Source organism: Dreissena polymorpha, chromosome 4 (assembly GCF_020536995.1).
Source record: "Dreissena polymorpha isolate Duluth1 chromosome 4, UMN_Dpol_1.0, whole genome shotgun sequence".
Classification (NCBI taxonomy): Eukaryota; Metazoa; Mollusca; class Bivalvia; order Myida; family Dreissenidae; genus Dreissena; species Dreissena polymorpha.
In genome coordinates, this window is record NC_068358.1 from 23,855,222 (window position 1) to 23,881,176 (window position 25,955).

General features: G+C 38.2%; 1 protein-coding gene across 1 annotated transcript in view; it reads left to right on the forward strand.

The window, feature by feature from the left end:
* Nucleotides 1–25,955, forward strand: part of LOC127878281 (laminin subunit alpha-like) — a 116,723-nt gene that overhangs the window by 61,596 nt on the left and 29,172 nt on the right. Inside the window, exons 36-48 of the mRNA XM_052424800.1 lie at nucleotides 9,218–9,429; nucleotides 10,682–10,782; nucleotides 11,579–11,759; nucleotides 12,260–12,397; nucleotides 13,647–13,798; nucleotides 17,559–17,663; nucleotides 19,134–19,245; nucleotides 19,831–20,001; nucleotides 20,630–20,739; nucleotides 21,381–21,584; nucleotides 22,424–22,578; nucleotides 23,208–23,346; nucleotides 25,847–25,940. Of these exons, the coding sequence (XP_052280760.1) occupies nucleotides 9,218–9,429; nucleotides 10,682–10,782; nucleotides 11,579–11,759; nucleotides 12,260–12,397; nucleotides 13,647–13,798; nucleotides 17,559–17,663; nucleotides 19,134–19,245; nucleotides 19,831–20,001; nucleotides 20,630–20,739; nucleotides 21,381–21,584; nucleotides 22,424–22,578; nucleotides 23,208–23,346; nucleotides 25,847–25,940 (1,874 nt within the window). The remainder of the gene's footprint in view (nucleotides 1–9,217; nucleotides 9,430–10,681; nucleotides 10,783–11,578; nucleotides 11,760–12,259; nucleotides 12,398–13,646; nucleotides 13,799–17,558; nucleotides 17,664–19,133; nucleotides 19,246–19,830; nucleotides 20,002–20,629; nucleotides 20,740–21,380; nucleotides 21,585–22,423; nucleotides 22,579–23,207; nucleotides 23,347–25,846; nucleotides 25,941–25,955) is intronic.

Genomic DNA, 25,955 nt, shown 5'->3' on the forward strand with positions numbered 1-25,955 from the left:
AGCAGACAACTCTATCAAGCATTTTGTCATAATTATGGCCCCTTTTCCACTTAGAATATGCAGCAAATGTTAAAGTTTGCATACTACCCCAAATATTTTCAATGTCCCTTGACATATTGCTTTCATATTTTGCATACTTGTTTACCATCATGACCCCAACCTATAAACAATAGCATACAACTGTATCAAGCATTTTGACAGAATTATTGCCCCTTTTATACTTAGAAGATGCATATTATTGATAAATCTATGTTAAACTTTGTGTACTACCCCAAATATTTGCTATATCCTTTGACATATTGCTTTTATATTTTGCATACTTGTTTACCAACATGACCCCAACCTATAAACAAGAGCGTACCACTGTATCAAGCATTTTGACATAATTATGGCCCCTTTTAGACTTAGATAATTGAACATTTTGCTTAAATTGCCATAACTTCTTTATTTATGATCACATTTTATTATTTCTTTGACAAAACAACACTAACCTGAATACCACAATGGATACCAAACATTACCCCACGCCCCTACCCAGAATCCCTTCCCTCCCAACCCCCCAACCCCCCCCCAATTTTTTTTTTTTTTAAACATCATCTAATAAACTATGAATTACCACACCCCACATTATACCCCCCTCTCAACCCCCCTACCCCCCAACCTCTGCCCCCCCATTTTTTTTAATTAAAATCATCTAATAAATTACCCCACCCCACATTATACCCCCTTTTCCCCCCCCCCCCTACTCCCCCCCCTCCCCCCCTAATTTTTTTTTCCTTTTTTTATTTTTGAAAGATTGTCTAATAAATGACCACACCCCACCATTATACCCCCTCTCAACCCCCCCCCCCCCCCCCTCCCAATTTTTTTTAATTTTTTTTTCCTTTTTTATTTTTGAAAGATAGTCTAATAAATTATTGAATATGAACAATTTCCCCATGATAGCTTACGCTATACTGTCAAGCACTCGAATATTCGAGCGCGCTGTCCTCTGACAGCTCTTGTTTATGTCCCCCACCATTATAGTGGGGGACATATTGTTTTTGCCCTGTCTGTTGGTTTGTTTGTTTGTTTTTGTGTTTGTTTGTTTGTTTGCCCCAACTTTAACATTTGCAATAACTTTTGCAATATTGAAGATAGCAACTTGATATTTGGCATGCATGTGTATCTCATGGAGCTGCACATTTTGAGTGGTGAAAGTTCAAGGTCAAGGTTATCCTTCAAGGTCAAAGGTAAAATATATAGCTTCAAAGCGGCGCAAAAGGGGACATAGTGTTTCTGACAAACACATGTCTTGTTTAAGAATGGTTTTAATATCATAAATACGTTACCTGTTATCTCTAGCTTACCCCTTTCCAAGGGAGTTATTTCATCCGGAAAATATTCAAGCGCTGGGAATCATCCACCTCTATAAGAATCCAAATCAGGTTAAACATAGTACAATGCAACCTAACAGGAAATCAAGAACCACAACTCATCTTTCCTTTCCGGATAAAACCATGTGCACGCCTATTTTAGGCTCAGGACTTATGTGTTCTTTTCACTGTGTTTTTGGCGGAGTTTAAAAGGATAAAGTTTATTTATCTTTTATTTGTATCATTCGGTTTATATTTCTATACTTTTTGTTGCAGTAATTGTCATATTTCTGCTTTTGCTGGGTTTCTTTGTTTGCATCGTCGCTCATGTACATGACGTCATGAGCACGTGAACCACGAGGAATTCGTGCCTATTCCCCAATAAGTAATTGAGGTCAATTGGACAGCGTTCTTTGTGTTTACATTTTGTGGTTTAACTTTTTATTTGAATTTATAATCATTAATTTGTCTTTTGTAGGTTCTTTCTGTTTCTTTTATTTCAGAATGAACTTACAGGATAGAGGTTCTTGTGGTCATATCAAAGCAAGGTGGGATTCCCACGATACTTGCTTGGCATGTACCGGTTGCACATTTAATAACAAATGTGCGGTTTGCGATTTGTGGGCTTACGACGTATGGACAAAAGCAGGTCGCCGGAGGACGTCGATCAGCCGCAAATCAGGGCTTTTCATCCTTATATAACAGAGGCCGATATTCGGCTCCTTCCCAATTCTAAAAAGCCTTATTTTTTCCCAACTCTGGCTGAAAGACTTCCCAAAAAAACCGATTGAAATTCCCCTGAAAATCAAAAAAATAAACACAGCGGATAGTGTTTTGTAGCCAAGTTACTATTCGGTATAGTTTTACTGGTCTTGTAGATGATTGTAATTTCATTGAAAGCTTCCACGAGCGATAAACAAAGATGAAGGTTTATTTTGCGTAATTGTTGTCTGGTATCGATTTTTTCGCTACCAGTTCAGTTCAGGTATTTCCCCACTACCGCTAAGCCGAATTTTAATTGTATTTGTGTACCAGTCTAGAACAGAATATTGCGTAGTACGGGTTTTATTGTCGGTTTTTGCACGAGGGCCGCAAGGGAGGTCACCAGTGTCATCGCTGAATTTTCAGTTTGAAAATGTCACATAATGGTAAATATTACCTAAAATCAGTTAAGAAACGAAAGTTCCTGGACTCTAAAGAAGATCAAAAAACTTTATTCGACTGCGGATTAAAAAAAAACAAGCCAATCTTTGAAAAGAACATTTCCAGGTCATTAATTCATAACAAAAATAAAGTTCAAACCATTATTGTGACTGTTTAAAATTGATTAAATGATTTACCTGTGATGAAATGCTTTAAAAGTTTTTTTCCCAAAATGGCCATTTATCGCGCTTAAATTTCCCAATTTGCAAGGCTAGGGCTTCTTCCCAATTTCCAGATGAAAAGCCCTGCAAACGCAACGAACCTCCATCCGACGTTGATTACCCGGTGACTCCACTGGTCAAGGATGACCAGCGGTTTTGTCAGTCACTGGGTACCGGGCAAGATGGTGTTGTTGTCAGTCGATCGTCATTAGATCTTATGACTCACACCATGCATACCGGCGACATTGATCATGGAACGACTGGATCAATGTCAGACCACATGGCAGCCGCCATTCTACGGTCTTTGTCCGGTGACGTAACCGGTCATAATATGACCGGCCGTTCACCGGTCCGGTCCGTTCACCGGTCCGGTCCGGTCATTGATCACCGGTCCGGTCACCGGTCCGGTCCGTTCACCGGTCCGGTCACCGGTCAACAGTCATCAGTTGGGCCTGCCACCGATAACACCAATCGCCGGTCAAGAAGAACTCGGTCTTCATCATCGGCGTATTCTTCTACATCCGATTCGTCGTCGAATACATCGTCTTCATCAAGGAGTGGACATCGGACACGCTCTTCTTCGTCGAGCAGTTAACATCGTCGCGGCGCTCATAAGCGATCACGTCGTCACTCACGGAGACGGTATTCCAAAAAATCTCGATCTCATCGCAGCCGATCCACATCTCGACAGCGCAGCCGATCCAGATCTCGACATTGCAGGAAACGAGGCATCGGCAACGTTCACGTAGACAGCATCGGACTTACCATACGTATAGTCGTTCACCATCGTGTTCCGTTATAGAATCGCATGTTTCCATGCCAAATGTGTCGGTTCCAACGTTGATTGCCACACGTATTGCATCTTCAGGAGCTCATCTCACTACTACGGCGTCAGTGTCAACACCACGGGTATCATCTACAGTATCTAGTCGTGTACCCCCTACAGCTACCCTGTCGAATCCTGATACACTATGGATACAGAATTCGGCGGGACATTTTGTACCGGTCAATGCTGATAATTTACCTTCTTCCGGTTTACATTATCAGTTTACTGACGTCGGGGATGATCATTCGCTGTTACCAGACAATTACAATCCGGTACAAGATATTCTCACTTCTGTTCCTGCTGATTCTATACAAACCGCTGGTGTTGTAGAGAGTGAGGCTGATTCAGATGCAGAATCTAATGTTGAGACGGATCAATATTTAGCTCCGATTGGTCAGATCTATGAACTGATGTTTCGTACTCTTGGTGAAGATTACTGTCCAAGACCTGCTGAACTGTCTTCAAATGCGACGATTTCTGTGACAGAACAACTTTTTCGTACATTTGATCCCAACAGGGTTATTAAGTCGACGGCTCGTCCTGACCCACGACTTCCCATTGGTTCTACTGTTCTATCTTTTCTTCAATCATTGGAATCAGCTAATAAGACTATTCCAAAACGAGGAGAAACATGGAAAATTCCTAAGGAACTAGCTGATCCAAAACACCAGGAAGGTAGTAAAAGTTACAAACCTCCTGTACCACATGCAACATCTGGGTTGGATTTTTCAAAACTTCCGGTTCCAGATCCGGACATAAGCAAGCTATCTCTTGTAATGCCAAGTGGTTCCAATTCAGTTTCTGTTCCGTTTTCAATGTTGGAAACTTGGGAAATGAGGGAACGTAGATCATTAGGTTTGACTAACCAAATTGACTTCATGCTAGCGACAATTTTACAAATGGTGTGTGATTGGTCGGAATCTGTTCCGGAGGAACTCCGTGATTTGTTAATTCATCTCTCACGGACCACACTGGCCTTATCTCACACTTCTGCTTCTTCAATGTCCGAGATGCTAAGGATTCGTAGAGATCTTATCCTTACTTCTTTACCTGAAGATTTTCTGTTGGAACCTGGTATGAACTCGCTCAGAACAGCTCCTCTCACATCAGGGTTTCTTTTTGGTGGAAGGATACAAGAAGCAATCACAGCTGACAAGGATGACCAACTTCATGCTTCTTTAGCTAGAAACAACTCTGGACAACGCCAAGGGGTCTTTAAGCATCCTGCTTCTAGGCCACCAGCAGTTCCAGCATTCAAGACGGCTAAGAGAAATAACCTTTTCTCTAAAAAGCCTTCTTTTAATCCACGGTCAGGTCCTAATAGGCAGTCTTCCTATAACAGACCTTCTTTGTCACACTAGTCTTCTAATAAAGATTCTGGGAAAAAGGGCAAACCCAAGCCGGGACAGAGGAATTTCAAACCTTCTACCGGCAGGGGCGCACCTCCTGCTTATCAGCCCTAGGTCCCTTCCCTTTCTACCGCCACAACCTCCGATGCCGGAAATACCAGTCGGGGCCAGACTTTTCCACTTCTCAAATCGATGGCTTCAAATTACTTCAGACGCATGGGTTCATTCTCTTGTGACAAAAGGCCTGACTTTTCAATTCGAAAAAAGGCCTCCACTTTCTCGCGTCCCTATAGAGCTGGTATCTCGGCATCCACATATTTCAGAGTCCATTCTCGGGCTCTTGGAAAAACAGGCGGTAGAAAGGGTTCAAGATCCTTATTCTCCAGGATTTTACAGTCGTCTTTTTCTTGTTCAAAAGAAAAATGGTTCCTGGAGACCAGTAATAGATTTAAAAGTGTTTAACATGTATCGCCTCAAACCAACTTTCAAAATGGAGACTCCTTCTTTCATACGGGAATCCATCAAACCCCTGCACTGGGGGGTGTCTTTGGATCTGGATCCATGTTCCTATACATCCCAACTACCGAAAGTACTTGCGATTCTCCTTTCAAGGCCAAGTCTACCAGTTCCGGTCTATGCCTTTCGGGTTGGCGACAGCCCCACGAGTTTTTACCAAACTAATGTCGGCAGTCGGATCACACCTCAGAGTTCACGGGATTATTCTTCTTCAGTATTTCGACGACTGGCTCTTACACCAGCTCGATCGTCAATTGCTTCTGTTCAACCTAGAATTCTCTTGGAAGGAGCTCCTCTCGTTAGGGCTCCTTCTCAATGCAGACAAATCAGACCTCATTCCTTCACAGGACTTTACGTTTGTGGGAATGAATTTCTTGACCCACATCAATCGGGTCAGAGTGTCTATTCAACGTATATCAGACCTTCTGATGAAGGTCAACTGGGTTTTGTCCCAATAAAATATAACAGCTCAAGAATTCCTCTCTCTCAACGGTATCCTGAGCTCAGTAGCAGACTTTGTGCAGTTGGGACGTCTCTTCCTACGTCCTCTTCAGCACTATCTCTCAGCTTGTTGGAAATGGTCTCCAGGCAATCTATTAACACAGATTCCAATCCTTCCCTCCTTAAGGTCTCATCTTCAGTGGTGGCTAGACAAGGAGACTCTGTTGGCAGGAGTACCCCTTCTTCCCCCGCAACCGTCATTATATCTAATAACGGATGCAAGCAAGGAAGGGTGGGGTGCTCACCTGGAACCTCTCAGTCTGATAATTTCAGGGTTGTGGTCTCATCAGGAATCTCACCTTCATATCAACAATCTAGAAATGCGAGCAGTATTTCTAGCTGTATCTCATTTCCAATCACATCTTCGAGACTCTTGTGTGATGGTGTCAACAGACAACACATCTGTGGTGGCTTACATCCAGGCACAGGGGGGAACACATTCTCAATCCCTGTATCTGGAAACCAGAAAATTACTTGTTCTTTGCAAAACACTCAACATTCATCTGCTGGCAAAATATATACCAGGTCGCCTCAACGCCCTGGCGGATGGTTTGTCTCGCAAACACCAGTTACTTCCATCGGAGTGGACACTTCATCAAGAAGTGACCAACCAGATCTTTTCAAGTTCGGTTATCCCCTGGTCGATCTATTTGCAACCAGACACAATCACAGACTTCCTTTGTATGTGAGTCCAGTTTACGATCCAGCAGCGTGGGCAATCGACGCGCTTTCGTTCGCATGGGACCAACTGGACGCTTACGCCTATCCCCCACCCATTCTAATTCCCCAAATATTGGGGAAAATCAGGGTGAGCTCTTGCAGGATACTCCTGATTGCCCCTTGGTGGCCCAGAAGATCTTGGTTCAACGATCTTCTCAGTCTCCTGTACGATTATCCCAGGAATCATCCTCACAGGTCAGATCTTCTGTCTCAAAGCGGCAGACTACATGCGGACCCAAAAATGTTCCACTTACACGTCTGGCCGTTATCAGGCAATCTTTGCAGAAGAAATGTTTTTCTGTCAGGGCTTCAACCCTCGTTGCTTCGGCAAGGAGAAAATCCACCAGAGCAGTCTATGATGCTCGTTGGAAACTCTTCTCCAATTGGTGTTTTCGAGGGAAAATTAATCCCCTCAATCCCTCTGCTAGACGAATAGCGGATTTTCTCATTTATCTTTTTGATGATAAGAAACTTTCTCTTAGTTCCATCAAAGATAACAGATCTATGATTTCGCATACATTGGCTTTCACTAAGTCTTCACAAGTCTGTGCTGATCCAGCTATTTCAGAACTTGTTCGAGCTATGGAACTTAGTCGTCCTGAATCTCGTACACTTGCTCCTAAATGGGATTTAGCTTGTGTGCTTGGTTCCCTTATTAAGGCTCCCTATGAACCTCTTGATCAGGCTTCATTACAATTCCTAACATGGAAGACCGTTTTCCTTCTTACTATGGCTTCAGCCAAACGGAGAAGTGAAATTCATGCTCTTTCTATCGAGGATAGTCATCTTCGTTTTGACTCTTCTGATGGTTCTGTTACATTGTTGTGTCAGTCAGGATTCCTTGCTAAAAATCAACTCCCCTCTATGGCTTCCAAACCCTTCAAAGTTCCAAGTCTATCTAGAACTTGTGGACATGAAGATGATGATAGACTCCTTTGCCCGGTCAGGGCTTTGAAGTTCTACCTTAAAAAGGTAAAGTCTATTCGAGGTTCTCGCAAGAGACTTTTCATTCCATTAAAAGGGGGGGGGCGATGTGTCTGCGGCTTCTATTTCTCGTTGGATAGCCTCGACTATAAGGAAAGCTTATTCTTCTCTTTCATCGAGGGATTTATCCCTGTTTAAGATAAGACCGCATGAATTAAGAGCTTTTTCGGCTTCGTGGGCTTATATTAATCAGACCCCACTATCTGAAGTGCTTCAAGCTGCTTTCTGGAGGAATCCGACCACCTTCTCCTCTTTTTATCTTCGTTCTCTTGAGTGCCAACAAGACAATTTGTATAAGTTGGGTCCTCTTGTAGTGGCTCAAACTGTAGTTTCTTCTATGGCGTAAGTACACTGGTGCCATCCGAGAATTAAGTACTATACTGTACTAACAAAGATTATAAGAGGACTTGATTCTACTATCTCTGGCTGTAAACCCTCTATATGGGTTTTGCTGTGATGGGAAAAAATATGCGAACCTTCCCGCCACAGCTGCAAAATCAGCTAGAGATAACAGATAACGTATTTATGATATTAAAACAAATTTTCTTAAGTAAAATTCATTTTAATTATTAAATACTTACCTGTTATCGGTAAGTCCCACCTCCCACCCCGCTCATCGCCTTTTTATGTTTGCGTAAAGGAAAGATGAGTTGTGGTTCTTGATTTCCTGTTAGGTTGCATTGTACTATGTTTAACCTAATTTGGATTCTTATAGAGGTGGATGATTCCCAGCGCTTGAATATTTTCCGGATGAAATAACTCCCTTGGAAAGGGGTAAGCTAGAGATAACAGGTAAGTATTTAATAATTAAAATGAATTTTACTTAAGAAAATTTGTATTTAATAAACTAGGTTAATGTTAACATCATAATAAAAATGAAGAATCAAGATAGATGTTATGACGTCAAAGTTGATAGTAAAAACTACAGATTGACTGCTAAATCAGGTTAGACTGTAAATAGAATGCGTAATATTCTCTTCATATTTGTTGTTTCTATAAAAAATAATTGCCATACTGGCATGTAATTAACCAGGTTTTCCGAAGGAAAAAACTGGTTATTAGATTGGCGAATGCGGGCGGGCTGGCTGGCTGGCGGGCGGGCGGGCGGAACAAGCTTGTCCGGGCCATAACTATGTCGTTCATTGTCAGATTTTAAAATCATTTGGCACATTTGTTCACCATCATTGGACGGTGTGTCGCCCGAAATAATTACGTCGATATCTCCAAGGTAAAGGTCACACTTTGAGTTCAAAGGTCAAAAATGGCCATAAATGAGCTTGTCCTGGCCATAACTATGTCATTCATTGTGAGATTTTAAAATCATTTGGCACATTTGTTCACCATCATGGGACGGTGTGTCGCACGAAAGAATCACGTCAATATCTCCAATGTCAAGGTCGCCACGACTAAAAATATATTTTTTTTAAAAACAAACTTACAAAGGGGGTTAATTTTGTTTGTTCATTTCAAAAGTTCAGTCTGAGTTTTCTCCCTTTGTCAGACTTTTTTTTCACAATGAAAACCTGGTTTTGTGTCAATTTTGTCCCTTGTTTCATTATTTAAAATGTCATTTTTAAAGGTTTATAACTGATTTTCTTGTAGATGTGCGCCAGGTTACTTTGGTGACCCGATGACGGTCGGTGAGATGTGTCGTCCATGTCAATGCAGTGGGAACATCAATACACTTGATCCGTATGCTTGCGATTTCCAAACAGGAGAGTGTCTCCTTTGTGAGAACAACACAGCGGGTGAGCAGTGTGAGCGATGTGTCGACTGGTGGTATGGAGATGCTGTCACGGCCAAGGATTGCTCCCGTAAGAAACCTTGTTATCAGTACAAATTGTTTTAGCTGGTATGATAATGTAAGTTGCTTTCGTTGTTGAACTGATTGTTACAATAATTTCAGTTTTTATCATCCGCCAAAGGCAGAGGGATATAGGATTGGCATCGTCAGCCCGTCATTCTGTCTGTCTTTTCTTCCATCTGTCTCTCACAAACTTTTCAGAGCTATATCCCACAAACTATCTAAGATATCAGCATAAAACTTGATGGGTTTATACATATCAATGAAGAGACATGCCATGCCTATGAACCATAACCCTAAAATTTCTTAAATAAGAGTTATATTGCTCTTTGTTTTTTGTATGATGTAACTTATGGTTTGCGCTCTGTGCGTCTGTCTGTGAGTCTGTCACACTTTTCTGGATCCTGCGATAACTTAAAAAGTTCTTCATATTTTTTCATGAAACTTGAAACATGGATAAATGGCAATATGGACATAATACACGTCATTTCATTTTGTTCCTGCGTCAAAAATTTTGGTTGCTATGGCAACAAAAAAAATAAATTCTGACAATGGTGGAGCCGGTAGGGGACTTATATTGCTTGGCAATAGTCTTGTTGCTTTTGTATTATGTAATTTTTATCTAGGGCTTAATCTCAGTACAATTTATTAACATAAAACTTCATGAGTGTATGGATATCAATAAGGAGTATTCAATGCATGACACAAATTACCTTACACTTAATAATTATTTGTATGTCCCCCAATCTTTAGTGGTTTTTTTTGTCCTTTCTGTTTGTTGGTTTGTTGCTTTGTTTGCGTCAAACTTTAACATTTTCAATAACTTTTGCAATATTGAAGATAGCAACTTTATATTTGGCATGCTTATGTATCTCATGGAGCTGCACATTTTTAGTGGTGAAAGGTCAAGGTCATCCTTCAAGGTCAAAGATATGGGGAGACACATGTTTCACAAGCAGATATTGTTTTATACTGTTTATCATGGGATTTTCACCCATCCATAAACACAATATATTTGGCCAGAGATATCAATTCAACGAATTTGAATGTTTGTCTTGTACTGGTCATTACAAGTATGTCTCTGTCTTATTTTAATGATTTTTTGATGTCTTGTTAATATTAAAGCTCACCTGTCACCTGACCCATTTAACCATTTAAGAAAAAATATTTTCGAAAACCATTTATTTACCGTTTGTTTGAATATATTTATACGCCTCATATATAAAGCTCAGATATGTTTAATTGTTCCTATCGTTCTGCAGCATGCCAGTGCGACCAGTGTGGGTCGCTAACCTGCAGCACCCAGCGAGGGGAATGCACCTGCAAACCCAACGTCATCGGCATCAACTGCGACGCGTGTGCGGTATGTGATCAGTACATTATAGGATTAACATAAAACAGTCGGTAAATCAGGTTCAACCATGGCTTTTAATACTAATAATTTCTTGTTCTTTAATGCAACAGAAACCATTCAAAAATGATAAATATAAAATTACTAAAAATAAAACATTATTAAACAAACCTTATCCTGCCATCAAAGTCCTCAAAAATTGCTTATTAACTCTTTTGGTGTATCTATCATAAATTCCAGATTGTATTTTATCTCCAAAATTTCAACATTTTATATGGTTCAAATCAAATTTTATTTTAAGTCGGTACATGTGTAACAAAGAAACATTAGCTATGAATAGCTATTAACCGGTTAAAATGAAGCTTCAAATAAAAAAGAAAGCGCACATCACTTTTATTTTGGCAACTCAAAAGTTAAAATGGTTTACACAGTGTTTGATCTGGTTGACTTTGTCTTTGTAATTTTAATGAGGCATCTTATATTGAAAACATACAAAATACTGTCATGCATGATAGGTGTTGACTAATTGACGTATTCTAGTTTTTGTTTTTTCTGAATTCATGTGTTCAAAGTATAGCTAAGGTAAAGCTTTATAGGTTCACTGTGTGATGTTGCAATATGGGTTTTGCCAAATTGTTCTAACGTTTATCCTAAGTAAACCTGAGATTTCTGACTGGTAGATCATGCGATAAATATTGCAATTTTGTTAATGTCACCTGTAAAATCATAATTATCCTCAAATGCAGTATTCTTAAGTCAATTATGTCATACATACACATATATTATTGAGCTTTAAATCTATTTTCAGCCTGACACCTATGGTTTCCATCACTGTGAAGGCTGCATCCCATGTGAGTGCGGTTTAGCCTCTATCTCGAGTCAGTGCAACCATTACAACGGCACCTGCATGTGCCAGGCGGGCGTGACTGGAAACAAGTGCCAGTCTTGCATCAATGGGTATTGGAACTACAACCGGTTTGGATGTGAAAGTGCGTATACGGTTTAGTTGTATTTACTTGCAAATTTCAAAGTGATGGTTTTACCTTTGATAAATTAACAACATTTCTAGTTCAATGTTCTTAGAGCTTGTATAATTTGAGTAGAGTGTTTTTGCACAAGAGGCAATGCATCCGTATCACAGATTATGTAAAAACAGGAAAAGCTTCAACTGCATATGGTATTCATTCCCTATTTGAGTGTTACAGAAAAAACATTGGTATATTATAAATAAATTTTAATTAAAAGTGTCAACAAATGGAATTAAATGATTGTATTATTCTATTAAGTTGTAGTGCACTTATTGAGTGTTTGACATTGAATTCCACTGGCTCACACAAATCATACTAACAATATCTGGATTTATTATATTTATGAGTAGTTTGGTAAGACATTTCAATTAGCAGTAAAATTTTAACCTTTGACAACCTTGACTTTTGTTTTCAAATAAATGACGTGTACCAATCATAATGTTAACATTGACCAATTTCAGAGTGTGACTGCGAGTTTGATGGGGCAGTGACTTGTGACCCGTTGGACGGACGGTGCCAGTGTCTACCGGGAGTGACAGGGCCCAAGTGTGATGTGTGCCTAGATCGATGGGTGCTGATCCCACAGCAGGGGTGTCAAGGTGACAGGCCCTGTCTCTTATGTGTTACACAGAAATACCCTTAATGTTAAGAGTTGCCACCTGTTTGAGTCATGGTTATATTTATGGATATGATAATATGTAAACATTATCTCGCTCATAATTAGATGATTATTTTTCAAATTTTACCATGGCTTCTGTTACTGATACCAATCGTGTTAAATAATGTTACACATATTTTATTAAATATTTTTATAACAGATTTAATTTTTATGCCCCAGGTAGGTAGCAGTCGCACTGTCCGTCTGTCTGTCTGTCCGGCATTCTGTTTTCCTGATGTTTTTTATGCAACGCTTTCAGATATTGAGCTGATTTTTGGGTGTGTAAGTCTACCTACATGACCTACAGATGAAGTGTGAAATAGGTTGCAGTCCATTGATTTTTAGCAAAGTTAGAAAATTTTCTTTGAAATAACTGTTTTCCAGAGGTTTTTTACGCAATGCTTTAAGATATTGAGCTTTGGTATGTGTGTCTCGTATGTGACCTACCGATGAAATGGGAAATTTGTTCTGGTCCATTGATTTTTGGCACAGTTCGAGTCTTGGACTTTGACATTTCCTATGAAATAACCATTTTCCTGAGTTTTTTTACACAATGCTTTCAGATATTGAGCTTATTTTTGGTATGCGAGTCTACCTACATGACCTACAGATGAAGTGTGAAATTCGTTCTGGTCCATTGAAATTTGGGATAAGTTATGGGCATTGGACTTACAAAATGTTCTCTATAATAACCGTTTTCCAGATATTTTTATGCAACGCTTTCAGATATTGAGCTGATTTTTGGGTGTGTAAGTCTACCTACATAACTGACAGATGAAGTGTGAGTTTTGGCTAAGTTATGGGCCTTGTTTTCTCTAAAATATGTGCTGTATGTTCAAAGTGCAGTAGGGGGCATTGTGTTTCACAAATGTAGCTCACATTAGTATATGGCAATGAACCTGTGCTTCAATGCAACACCTGTTGCACTTCCAGAATGAATTACTTATGAAACTCTTTCAGTGCTGGAACCAAATTTTGAAGGCATTTGCAAACAGTTTGGATCCAGATGAGACGCCACAGAACGTGGCGTCTCATCAGGATCCAAACTGTTTGCTAGTCTGTTAGTATTCTTATAAAAAAATAGAAGAAAATGCTAATTTTAGAATTTCTGCAGACAACATTTTAGCAGATGACAATTTTTCCAACATGCAAAGGGTAAACAGTGTAACGTTTGCTTGATTCTATTTTAGAATGTGACACCTGCATTGATAACCTTCTGGATGACCTTGACACTCTGGATATCGGCATTGATGAAATCAAAGATGGCCTCCAGACCGTGTCTATAGGCATTGCTGCAATGAAACGCCTTGAAGTGGCCAATCAGACTGTGCAGATGATACAGGTAATTTTTTGTGACCTTCAAGATTAGCATTGTCTCAAATTTATGGTTTTGTACAATTATGTTACAATCATGTTATTGCAATTTCACAGCAATGCACGCTTATTGTATTGTAATATTTTACAAAAAAATCTTTCTTTTTTTTTAGTCTCACTTGTCACAAAGTGACATGGTGAGCTTATGTGACCGTGTGATGTCCGGCGTCCGTTGTGTGTGTGTGTGTGCGTCCGTCAACAATTTGTTTGTGTAGACAGTAGAGGGTACAGTTTTCATCTAATCTTTATGAAATTTGGTCAAAATGTTTATCTTGATGAAGTCTGGGTTGAGATTGTATTTGGGTCATCTGGGGTCAAAAAAAAGGTCACTAGGTCAAAAACTAGGTCACATAATAGATCAAATAATAGAAAAACTTTGTGTAGACAATAGAGGTCGCAGTTTTCATCCAATCTTTATGAAATGTGGTCAGAATGTTTATCTTGATCAAATCTGGGTTGGAATTGTATTTGGGTCATCTGGGGTCAAAAACTAGGTCAAAAACTAGGTCAAATAATAGAAAAACCTTGTGTAGACAGTAGAGGTCACAGTTTTCATCCAATCTTTATGAAATTTGGTCAGAATGTTTATCTTGATAAAATCTGGGTCTGGATTGTATTTGGGTCATCTGGGGTCAAAAACTAGGTAACTAGGTCAAAAACTAGGTCAGATAGTAGAAAAACCTTGTGTAGACAGTAGAGGTCACAGTTTTCATACAATCTTTATGAAATTTGGTCAGAATGTTTATCTTGATAAAATCTGGGTTGGGATTGTATTTGGGTCATCCGGGGTCAAAAACTAGGTCACTATGTCAAAAACTAGGTCAAATAATAGAAAAACCTTGTGTGGACAATAGAGGTCGCAGTTTTCATCCAATCTTTATGAAATTTGGTCAGAATGTTTATTTTGATGAAATCTGGGTTGGGATTGTATTTGGGTCATCTGAGGTCAAAAATTAGGTCACTAGGTCAAATGATAGAAAAACCGTCAACAATTTGTTTGTGTAGACAGTAGAGGTCACAGTTTTCATCCAATCTTTATGAAATCTGGTCAGAATGTTTATCTTGATGTAATCTGGGTTGGGATTGTATTTGGGTCATCTGGGGTCAAAAGCTAGGTCACTAGGTCAGATAATAGAAAACCTTGTATAGGCAATAGAGGTCACAGTTTTCAACCAATCTTTATGAAATTTTGTCAGAATGTTTATCTTGATGAAATCTGGGTTGGGATTGTATTTGGGTCATCTGGGGTCAAAAACTATGTCCCTATGTCAAATAATAGAAAAACCTTGTGTAGACAATAGAGGTCACAGTTTTCATCCAATCTTTATAAAATTTGATCAGAATGTTTATCTTGATGAAATCTGGGTCTGGATTGTATTTGGGTCATCTGGGGTCAAAAACTAGGTAACTAGGTCAAAAACTAGGTCAGATAGTAGAAAAACCTTGTGTAAACAGTAGAGGTCACAGTTTTCATACAATCTTTATGAAATTTGGTCAGAATGTTTATCTTGATAAAATCTGGGTTGGGATTGTATTTGGGTCATCTGGGGTCAAAAACTAGGTCACTATGTCAAAAACTAGCTCAAATAATAGAAAAACCTTGTGTAGACTATAGAGGTCGCAGTTTTCATCCAATCTTTATGAAATTTGGTCAGAATGTTTATTTTGATGAAATCTGGGTTGGGATTGTATTTGGGTCATCTGAGGTCAAAAATTAGGTCACTAGGTCAAATGATAGAAAAACCGTCAACAATTTGTTTGTGTAGACAGTAGAGGTCACAGTTTTCATCCAATCTTTATGAAATCTGGTCAGAATGTTTATCTTGATGTAATCTGGGTTGGGATTTTATTTGGGTCATCTGGGGTCAAAAATTAGGTCACTAGGTCAGATAATAGAAAACCTTGTATAGGCAATAGAGGTCACAGTTTTCAACCAATCTTTATGAAATTTTGTCAGAATGTTTATCTTGATGAAATCTGGGTTGGGATTGTATTTGGGTCATCTGGGGTCAAAAACTATGTCCCTATGTCAAATAATAGAAAAACCTTGTGTAGACAATAGAGGTCACAGTTTTCATCCAATCTTTATAAAATTTGATCAGAATGTTTATCTTGATGAAATCTGGGTTGGGATTGTATTTGGGTCACCTGGGGTCAAAAACTAGGTCACTAGGTCAAATTAAAGGAAAACCTTGTGTAGACGAAAGAGGTCACAGTTTTCATCTAATCTTTATGAAATTGTGTCAGAATGTTTATCTTGATGAAATCTGGGTTGGGATTGTATTTGGTTAGTCAGGTGAGCGATTCAGGGCCATCATGGCCCTCTTGTTTCATAGGATTATAGTGTGTTCTTCCAATAAAAGCATTTCCACATGATCAGAGTTGTTGATGCAGATATAGATAAACATATTTGCAAGTATTTTTTAGGATAGTGCAAAGAGCAAAAGGTCATTAATTAGGTATCTTACTGTGGTTTTGGCAAATAAGCACACATTGTATAAAATATTTTGTCTGAATACTGGATGAAATAATGGCTGGAAAATTTATTTAAAACAGCTTTTAAGTTTTATTGATAAATATACAATCAGAAATTGCTCATGTTCATTATTTTTGAAAGGTAGTGATTAGATTAAATATAGTAAGACAAGCTTGAAAATAATGCCTTTCCTAGCATAAGATTATGTTTTCTATGTAATTGACCAGAAGATACTTATTTTGAGTGTGGGTAAACAATCAGTCAACCAATGGAGCAATCCAAGTTTAACCCTTTGCATGCTGGGAAATTTGTTGTCTCAGACTGCTAAAATGTCGTCTGCTGAATTTCTAAAATAAGCATTATCTTCGATTTTTAGCTCGGCTGTTTTCAGAGAAAACCCAAGGTATTGTCATAGGCAACTCGTCGTCAGCCATCCGTTGTAGGCGTCGTGCTAAAACCTTAAAATTGGCTCTAAAATCAAAGTGCTTCCACCTACAACTTTAAACTTCATATGTAGATGCACCTTAATGAGTTCTACACGCCACACCCATTTTTGGGTCACTAGGTCAAAGGTCAAGGTCACTGTGACCTCTAATAGAAAACTTTAACATAGGCTCTAAAGTCAATATGCTTCCACCTACAACTTTGAATCTTCATATGTAGATGCACCTTGATGAGTTCTACACGCCACACCCATTTTTAGGTCACTAGGTTAAAGGTTAAGGTCACTGTGACCTCTAATATAAAACTTTAACATAGGCTCTAAAGTCAAAGTGCTTCCACCTACAACTTTGAATCTTCATATGTAGATGCACCTTGATGAGTTCTACACGCCACACCCATTTTTGGGTAACTAGGTCAAAGGTCAAGGTCACTGTGACCTTTAATATAAAACTTTAACATTGGCTCTAAAATCAAAGTGCTTCCACCTACAACTTTGAAACTTCATATGTAGATGGACCTTGATGAGTTATACACGCCACACCCATTTTTGGGTCACTAGGTCAAAGGTCAAGGTCACTGTGACCTCTAAAAAAAAAAAAATTATGACAAGCTGTCGCAGCTGAGCGTGGCACCCGTTATGCGGTGCTCTTGTTTTTCAAAGAATACTATCAGAATTGCAAACAGTTTGGATCCTGATGATACGCCACATTCTGTGGCATCTCATCTGGATCCAAACTGTTTGCAAAGGCCTTTAAAATTCGGTTTCAGTGGTGAAAGGTTTAATGACTCTATATATTCTCTATCACAGCCCCAACTGATTGCTGTTCTGGATCAGTCTGAAAACATCACCCTGGACACTGCAGAGGCCACTCTGAAGCAACTGGAAATGTTTGTGAACCAGATCTCAAAAAGGGTATGTTGTCTACTTATGCAGAGATTTTTTTTGTTTTTGATGGGGAAAGAAAATATACAGATGTGCTCTTGTCCGTTGGTCCATCTGCACTGTCTCTGAGATTTTTTAAAGGCGATTTTCTTTATTATTTTTTGTAGTTATTTATATTTTATTTAATTTCTAGCTTGAGCACACAAATGTATTACTGCAGCTTATCATGTTGACATAATACAGAGAATCCTGGGTAATTGTTGAAAACAGAGTATTTAATTAAGCAAGGCTTTGAAATCCTAATCTACAATTCTTCACCCAGCATAGTAAAATATTGTTATTATTAGCTCACCTGAGCGCAGTGATCACCTTTTGTCCGTCGTACATTGTCCGTCTTCAACACTTTGCCTTGTAAACACTCAAGAGGCCAAATTTTTTGTCTTATCTTCATGAAAATGGAATATTTGTCCCAATGATATCTTGATCGAGTTCAAAACTAGGTCATGTGAGGTCAAAAACTAGATCACTAGGTCAAATTAAAGATAAAACTTGTTTACACTCTAAAATTAATATTAATTGTGCAATCTTAAGGAAACTTGGTCAATACGTTTCTCATAATGATGCCTCAGCTGAGTTAGAAAATGTTTACGGTCCCTTGAAAATAAATGGATGCCAGAAGGCAGGGTAGTTTTCCTTGCTTGGCTATAGTAAAAACTTGTTAACACTTTAGAAGTCACAATTATGGTCCAATCTTCATGAAACTTAGTCACAATATTTGATGTTATGATAGCTCAACTGAGTTCGAAAATGTTTCCGATCCTTTAAAAAACATGGCCACCAGGGGGGGCAGGGCAGTTTTATTATATGGCTATAGTAAAATTTTGTTAACACTGTAGGAGTCACATTGGTAGTTCAATCTTTCATGAAACTTTGTCACAATATTTGTTGTAATGATAACTCGGCTGAGTTCTAAAATTGTTACAGTTAGTTGAAAAACATGGCCACCAGGGGGCGGGACATTATTCCTTATATGGCCATATTGAAACCATGTTGACACTATAGTTGTAATGAGGATGTTGGTGCACAATTATGATGATGATGATGATGATGATGATGATGATGATGATGATGATGATGATGATGATGATGATGATGATGATGATGATGAAAACATAAACAAACACAAAAAACCTACTTGGAACAAATATATTTAAATATCTGCCAAAAAAACAAACCCTATCTTTAAACAAAACAACTGTTAACAACCCTTGCTTAATGTTACATCTAGTCGGATAAGCGACCCCAGGGCCACCATGGCCCTCTTGTTGTCAAAATGGGTGGTGAAATTTTCGAATTCTTTTTTCCAGTTATCCTTTTTTTTTGTCTTTACTTAAGCTGAAAACCTTGTTGTTTAATTCCAATTCATCAGAACGTCAAATTGTTATTTATTTTTAAAAAAATCAATGATATGTATACAAATTGTTACCTTGATTTCTGTAGTCCAAGGGAGGCATGTCAGATGCTGAGGATGTAGTGATGGAGGCACAAAAGCTCAATGACAACAGTGACCAGGCCACAGTAGTAGCAGCTTCAAGTCAAATGAAGGCAGAAGGTACATGTCATTAATGTTTATATCAAAAGAATGTATAAAATAGTCCACAAAACATTAAGTATGAGCCAAACTTAGGCATAAGGTACTTGTTATATTTGTTAATAGCAGAATGTACTTGTTATATTTGTTTATAGCTGAATGTACTTGTTATATTTGTTAATAGCAGAATGTACTTGTTATATTTGTTTATAGCTGAATGTACTTGTTATATTTGTTAATAGCAGAACGTACTTGTTACATATGTTTTTATCATACCACCGCATTGATATCTGTCTGATATAACGTTGCCTGATATATTTTTTTATATCATGGTTAACAGGAAGTTCTTATATCAGTCATGTGTAGAGGATGGTCATATTACTGGGAATCAACTTGCCTCAAATTAACTTACCAATATAAACTAGTATGTCCAATGTTGCTTTGACTTAATAATGCATTAATATTTCAGCTGTAAATGCAGAATACAAGTAATGCACTTTGTAACATTTCACTAACACACTAAGACAAATAGAAAGTGGTGCAATCTTTTCTATGTCCTAACTTTGGCATACCTCTTTTACAAAAAGTATCTTTTGTTTTTTTCAGAGGCCATTATGTACATCAATGGTGTTCTGAGACAGATCAATGAAGGGATCAAGGTGACCAACATTGAAACGTACATCACCATGTCAGAGAAGATAATTGCTGACATGCGGGCGCGCAACCTTAGTACTCAGGAAGAGCGCATTAAGAGTGACATTAAAGAAGCTGAAATGTGTAAGTGCAACGGTTTTGAAAATGTTATTGGCATTTATTTAACTCTTTCAGTGCTGGAACCGAATTTTGAAGGCCTTTGCAAACAGTTTGGTTCCAGATGAGACACCACAGAACGTTGCGTCTCATCAGGATCCAAACTGTTTGCTATTCTGATAGTATTCTTTGAAAAAAATAGAAGAAAATGCTAATTTTAGAAATTCAGCAGCTTACATTTTAGCAGACGACAAATTTCCCAGCTAGCAAAGGGTTAAAGTGAAAGTAACCTAATTGAATAGATCATAATTAATTAGTTTGCATGTTATAATTTTGAAAGATATCAGACTTATCATTCTAATAGACTTTTTGTGAGAACAATTCTGTATATACTTTGTAGTTTTCTTTTGTAGAATCCATACTTGTAGCTTTTTATCTACTGGTGTCACTTAATTTATTCATTTGAAAACCACACACTTTTATTATTTTTTATGGGTCTGTGGTATTAATTCCAAAGTTGGAAAAGTTTTTATTGATTTAAGTTTTTGTTGAATGTTTTTATTTTGGGTCTTCTTGCAAGAATCTGTTAAAATGCAAGATTTAAAACCATTTAATGCCACCCTGTTGATATTTAGCACAGCATTTTCTATTTCAGTGCTAGAGAGGGTGAAGTTGCTGATGAATGCACCGAAGAGGCAGCTTGGTAACATTAATGAGACAGACAAGGGCATTGATGACGTCAACCGAAGACTCCTTGACCTTCAGGTGCGATTGGTTTGGAATGTTGGTTTCATGCAGTTGGGGGTTATGCAATATTGATGTCTGTTTGCATTTTGTTGTCCCCTACCTGTGAAACTGGAGGGGACTTGTGGTTTCGGCTGTGTCTGTCAGTCTGTCTGTCAGTCTGTCACACTTTTCTGGATCCTGCGAAAACTTTAAAAGTTCTCATATTTTTTCATGAAACTTAAAACATGGATTGGTAGCTATGGCAACAAATATATACAAAAAATACTGACAATGGTGAAGTTTCACCGGTAGGGGACCATATTGCTTGGCAATCTCTTGTTTTTAACGGTAGAGTGTGTTAGTTAAATTTTACATCTTCCATAAAAGCTCGCTCATAATAAAAAATTGACAGTATCCTATGGGTTTGATAAGTTGGGCTGGCTTGGTCAGTATAAAGAGTGCTGGAGTACAATCAGAGGATTGCTGTTGGATAACTTGCCAGGCCACGTGACTTGTGTGGGCATTTGTCATGGAATCCTTTCTATGGCCATTCTTTTCCTATCTCTAACAGAAGTAGGGCAGTTGTCATTTACTTTCGTCACAAGTATGATCACATATGTGAAGAAATAGCAAACATTATGATTGTACCCTAGATCATGTTTTATTCTTCCGCAAAACAGGAAAGCAGCCAGCTATCTGAGCGTACTACCGCAAAAGCTGACAATCTCATCAGTAGCCTGCGCGGTGTGGTCATGCCAAACATTGACGTGTACATTGAGGATATAAAGATGGGGGAAGATATCACTATGGAAACGCTGGACCAATCACAGGATCTACTCAACAAATCTGCAGACAGCATCGCTGTGGCTAAAGCAGAGTTTGAGGTAAGATGTTAGCACTGTAGTTTTAAAGGCAACGATAAGTTTCTCTGCATAGGATTATTTCCTTTTTTGCGGTATGGGGTCATCTTGTTTGTTTGTATAACATCATCATTATCATCATCATTATCATTGTTGTACCCTTGATCTGTCTGACTGTTAGAGGGAAATGAGGTATGATGGCACAGAGATCTTCCGCAAATCGCTCTTTTGTGGGCAGCGGAGAGTATCTCATCTATAGGAGAGGATGTCCACACTTTTACATTGTCCATCCAGCTTTTCTTATGAGGGTTCAACAGCCACCTCCCTCTATGGAACCCAGGAGGACAGTCTTGCACAGAGAGACATGCCTGGTGATGTGTATCACTCAGCAGCATTTACTTGAGATCTCTAATGCCATATAGTTTGATTTTGAGTTATTTTCTATTTTCATATTTGGTTTGTGTTGTGCAAAGGATAGTTCAATAATGATTGCTATATTCATATTTGGTTTTCATTTGTGAATGTTATTATTTATAATTATCATAAGGGGTGACAAACAAGATAGCCGATTTATACCCTTTATTACTGTTTTTAATTCGTTAAATGCTGCTCACTTTCCAGCCATATCTGCAATAAAGTGATAAGTGTTTATTTCGTGTTAATGTCAGCTCTATATTTAGAGTTTACTCGGTATGAAATTTCTTAGCGGGTCAAAAAATTATAGATCTCGCTAAGAAAATTTTAATGAGTAAAGTCACGATATAAAGAAATACATGTATTAATAAGAAATAAACGCTTATCACTTTCTTGCTGATGTAGTTAAATATGTTGGACACACAAAAACTTTCCTGTATATCCTACAGACTCTTGACCGCACATCATCCATGCTTCTTCAAGCTAAGGCTGCAATGGTCCAGTTCAATTTAGTCTTCGAGAACTTGACAGAGGCAGAGGCCTACCTAAACAAAGCAAAGGAACACGCTAACATGCTGGAGGAGCAAGCATCCATATTAGAGAGGTAAGTTAGGGTGAATATTTGAGGTTACAAATTGTTATGCACTCGGATCGAATGATGGGGGGTATATTGGTTTTGGCCTGTCTGTCTGTCTGTCTGTCTGTCTGTCTGTCTGTCTGTCTGTCTGTCTGTCTGTCTGTCTGTCTGTCTGTCTGTCTGTCTGTCTGTCTGTCTGTCTGTCTGTCTGTCTGTCTGTCTGTCTGTCATTGTATGTGTGTGTGTGTCTGTGTGTCTGTCACTTAACTTTAACCTTGGTCATAACTTTTACAATATTAAAGATAGAAACTTGATATTTGGCATGCATGTGTATCTCATAGAGCTGCACATTTAGAGTGGTGAAAGGTCAAGGTCATCCTTCAAAGTCAAAGGTCAAATATATTGCTTCAAAGTGGCACAATAGGGGGCATAGTGTTTATGAGAAACACATCTCTTGTTTTTGGATGGAATATAATGTGAATATGGGTTTGAGCACTGTGATCTTTTTTTAACAAAATAACATAATTATTAGAAGGTTATACTAAAATTTTAATGAATAGATATGTGTCAAAGGCCTATGACACATGCTTGGACAGATTATATAGTTATGGTCTTTTGGATGACGTAAGAGTTGCATATGTTCCTTTATCTTTCAGTGTTTACACGGACACGAGGGTGATTGCCCAGAATGCAGTGGACGCCGGGAGGGCTTACGAGAACATCGTGAAAGCCATTGAGAATGCTCGGGATGCTGCACGCGTTGCTTTCCAGGACGCAGACTCGGCAGCCATTAAGGTAGGCATTTATACTAAGTAAAAGAATATTTGAAGCCAGGCTCTATGAAAACGGGGTTTAATGCATGTAAGTAGTGTCGTCCCAGATTAGCCTGTGCAGTCTGCACAGGCAGATCTGTGACAACATAAAAACAGAAAGTGGTGTCCCTTATTAGCCTGTGTGGGCTGCACAGGCTTATCTGTGACAACACTTGAAGCACATGCATTTAACCCCATTTCCCCAGAGCATGGCTCATTTATAGCACAACTAACAAAGTTTGAGAGAGGGTACGATGGAGTCACTCTGTATGTCAATAGCACAACTAACAAAGTTTGAGAGAGGGTACGATGGAGTCACTCTGTATGTCTATAGCACAACTAACAAAGTTTGAGAGAGGGTACGATGGAGTCACTCTGTATGTCTATAGCACAACTAACAAAGTTTGAGAGAGGGTACGATGGAGTCACTCTGTATGTCTATAGCACAACTAACAAAGTTTGAGAGAGGGTACGATGGAGTCACTCTGTATGTCTATAGCACAACTAACAAAGTTTGAGAGAGGGTACGATGGAGTCACTCTGTATGTCTATAGCACAACTAACAAAGTTTGAGAGAGGGTACGATAGAGTCACTATGTATGTCTATAGCACAACTAACAAAGTTTGAGAGAGGGTACGATGGAGTCACTCTGTATGTCTATAGCACAACTAACAAAGTTTGAGAGAGGGTACGATGGAGTCACTCTGTATGTCTATAGCACAACTAACAAAGTTTGAGAGAGGGTACGATGGAGTCACTCTGTATGTCTATTTCTCAGACAGGTGGTCTGCATAAAATTGTGTAAACTTGTGGAACAAACTTCTTCTTGATTTCTCAAGCAATTGAAGTGAAACTTCAGATATCTCTTCACCAATAAGTATATCATGTTTATCACTAGTATCGACCCTCTTAATTAAAACATCAAAATATTTTAAGTGAAAAGATTGAAAAATATACATGTTTAATATGTCAATCTATAGTTAACTGCATATTCTTGGACATAACAACAAAAACTTCATTAAAATTGGTAATGTTTTGCCAAAATACTGGCAAGACTAAGGTCCATGTAGTAATCAGTATCATGTTCACCGTTTCTCATCATATTGGCCATTCTGATTGGTTGCTAAGGTTTGTAACTATGCACATGTTCTTTTTCTATAAATATTTTTTAAAATGGAAAACGAAACTGTTGTTCATGTTTCTCTTCGATTATTGTTTTTTCTTCACAAATAAGAAGCTTATACAACACTTGATAAATCTACTAATAAACCAAAAACAAACTAACACAATTATGTGTAATCATAATATCAGCCTGGAATAAACATGACCTACTTTCAAATGAAAACCGTAAAACATGAGAAATATCATCGTAATAGTCATTAATAAACAGCAAACAAAATTTAAAAATCGAAAAACATTAACTGTCCAGCACTTCTTGGGGTTTTTTTTGTCAAAGGCACAATACATAGAGAATGCTAGGTCGGTGCCGAATAAAGCAAAGTTTATTTTGCGAGGCTTAGAAAATCTAAACCACGAGCCTTGGCGAGTGGTTCAGATTTTCGTGCCAAGCAAAATAAACTTTGCTTTATTCGGCATCAACCTAGTATTCGATTTATCCCATCAATTTTCTTAGTTGTAAATTATTTCTTTAAAAATAGAATGGGAAATTCGAACTACGCGGAAAATCCCAAAGTTATTTTAAGCAAACATTGTTTCATAATTTTAATCGTGCCGAGCCTAATACATTACAAAAAGATCAGTAACTAACCTGTTTTTCTGTTTATCATACTTCTATGTCCCCGATTTTTAAGAAATAATGAAAAAACACACTAAAAAACTGCAGCTTTAGCGTGAAAGAACATGCATTGTGTCGTATGACGTGTTAATAATGACGTCACGAGTACGCGCACTTAATATTTGTAAATAAAGTTTTTTTGCTTTTTGAGTTGCATTAATGTGTTAAAAATATATTACATCTTGGTATCAAATTGTTTGTTTTGCTGAATCGGATTCGATTTTACTGAAAATGATTACTTTATAGTTGATTCCGAGTTATATGACCATTCTCCGTCGCGCGTGACAGCTATATTTCAGCACTGCCGAAATAGAGGAAAATTGATTCCACAGTGGTTTATTTCGACAATGCACGTCTAATGATGGGATAAAATAAGGAGGGCAAATACTATGTATATAAAGAGATACATGTGCAGTACTATTTGATACCCAATGATCCAATTATTTGCTCATGGCTTACTAAGCAGTGCATGATATTTATCATGATTATATGAGAAATCTCTTTTGTCTGATGAAAGAACAATCTTAAGGCCACATTGTATTATTTCTCTGTTTCTGCTGATATATTATGCAGCGCTTAGGGCAATTATATTGCCCTTGGCTTTTATATTACATGCAGTGCCAGGTATTGCAGGTAATATTAAAATATCCTGTTCAAGACTCAATTCTTCCTTTCATTTCGTTTAAGTCCATAGGTGTCGGAGAGTCATCACAGAACTACACGCAATCAAGTGAAGAGCTGCTAATAGAGGCCAAACTGAAGTTTAATAACACTCAAGATGGTGAGGTTACACTGT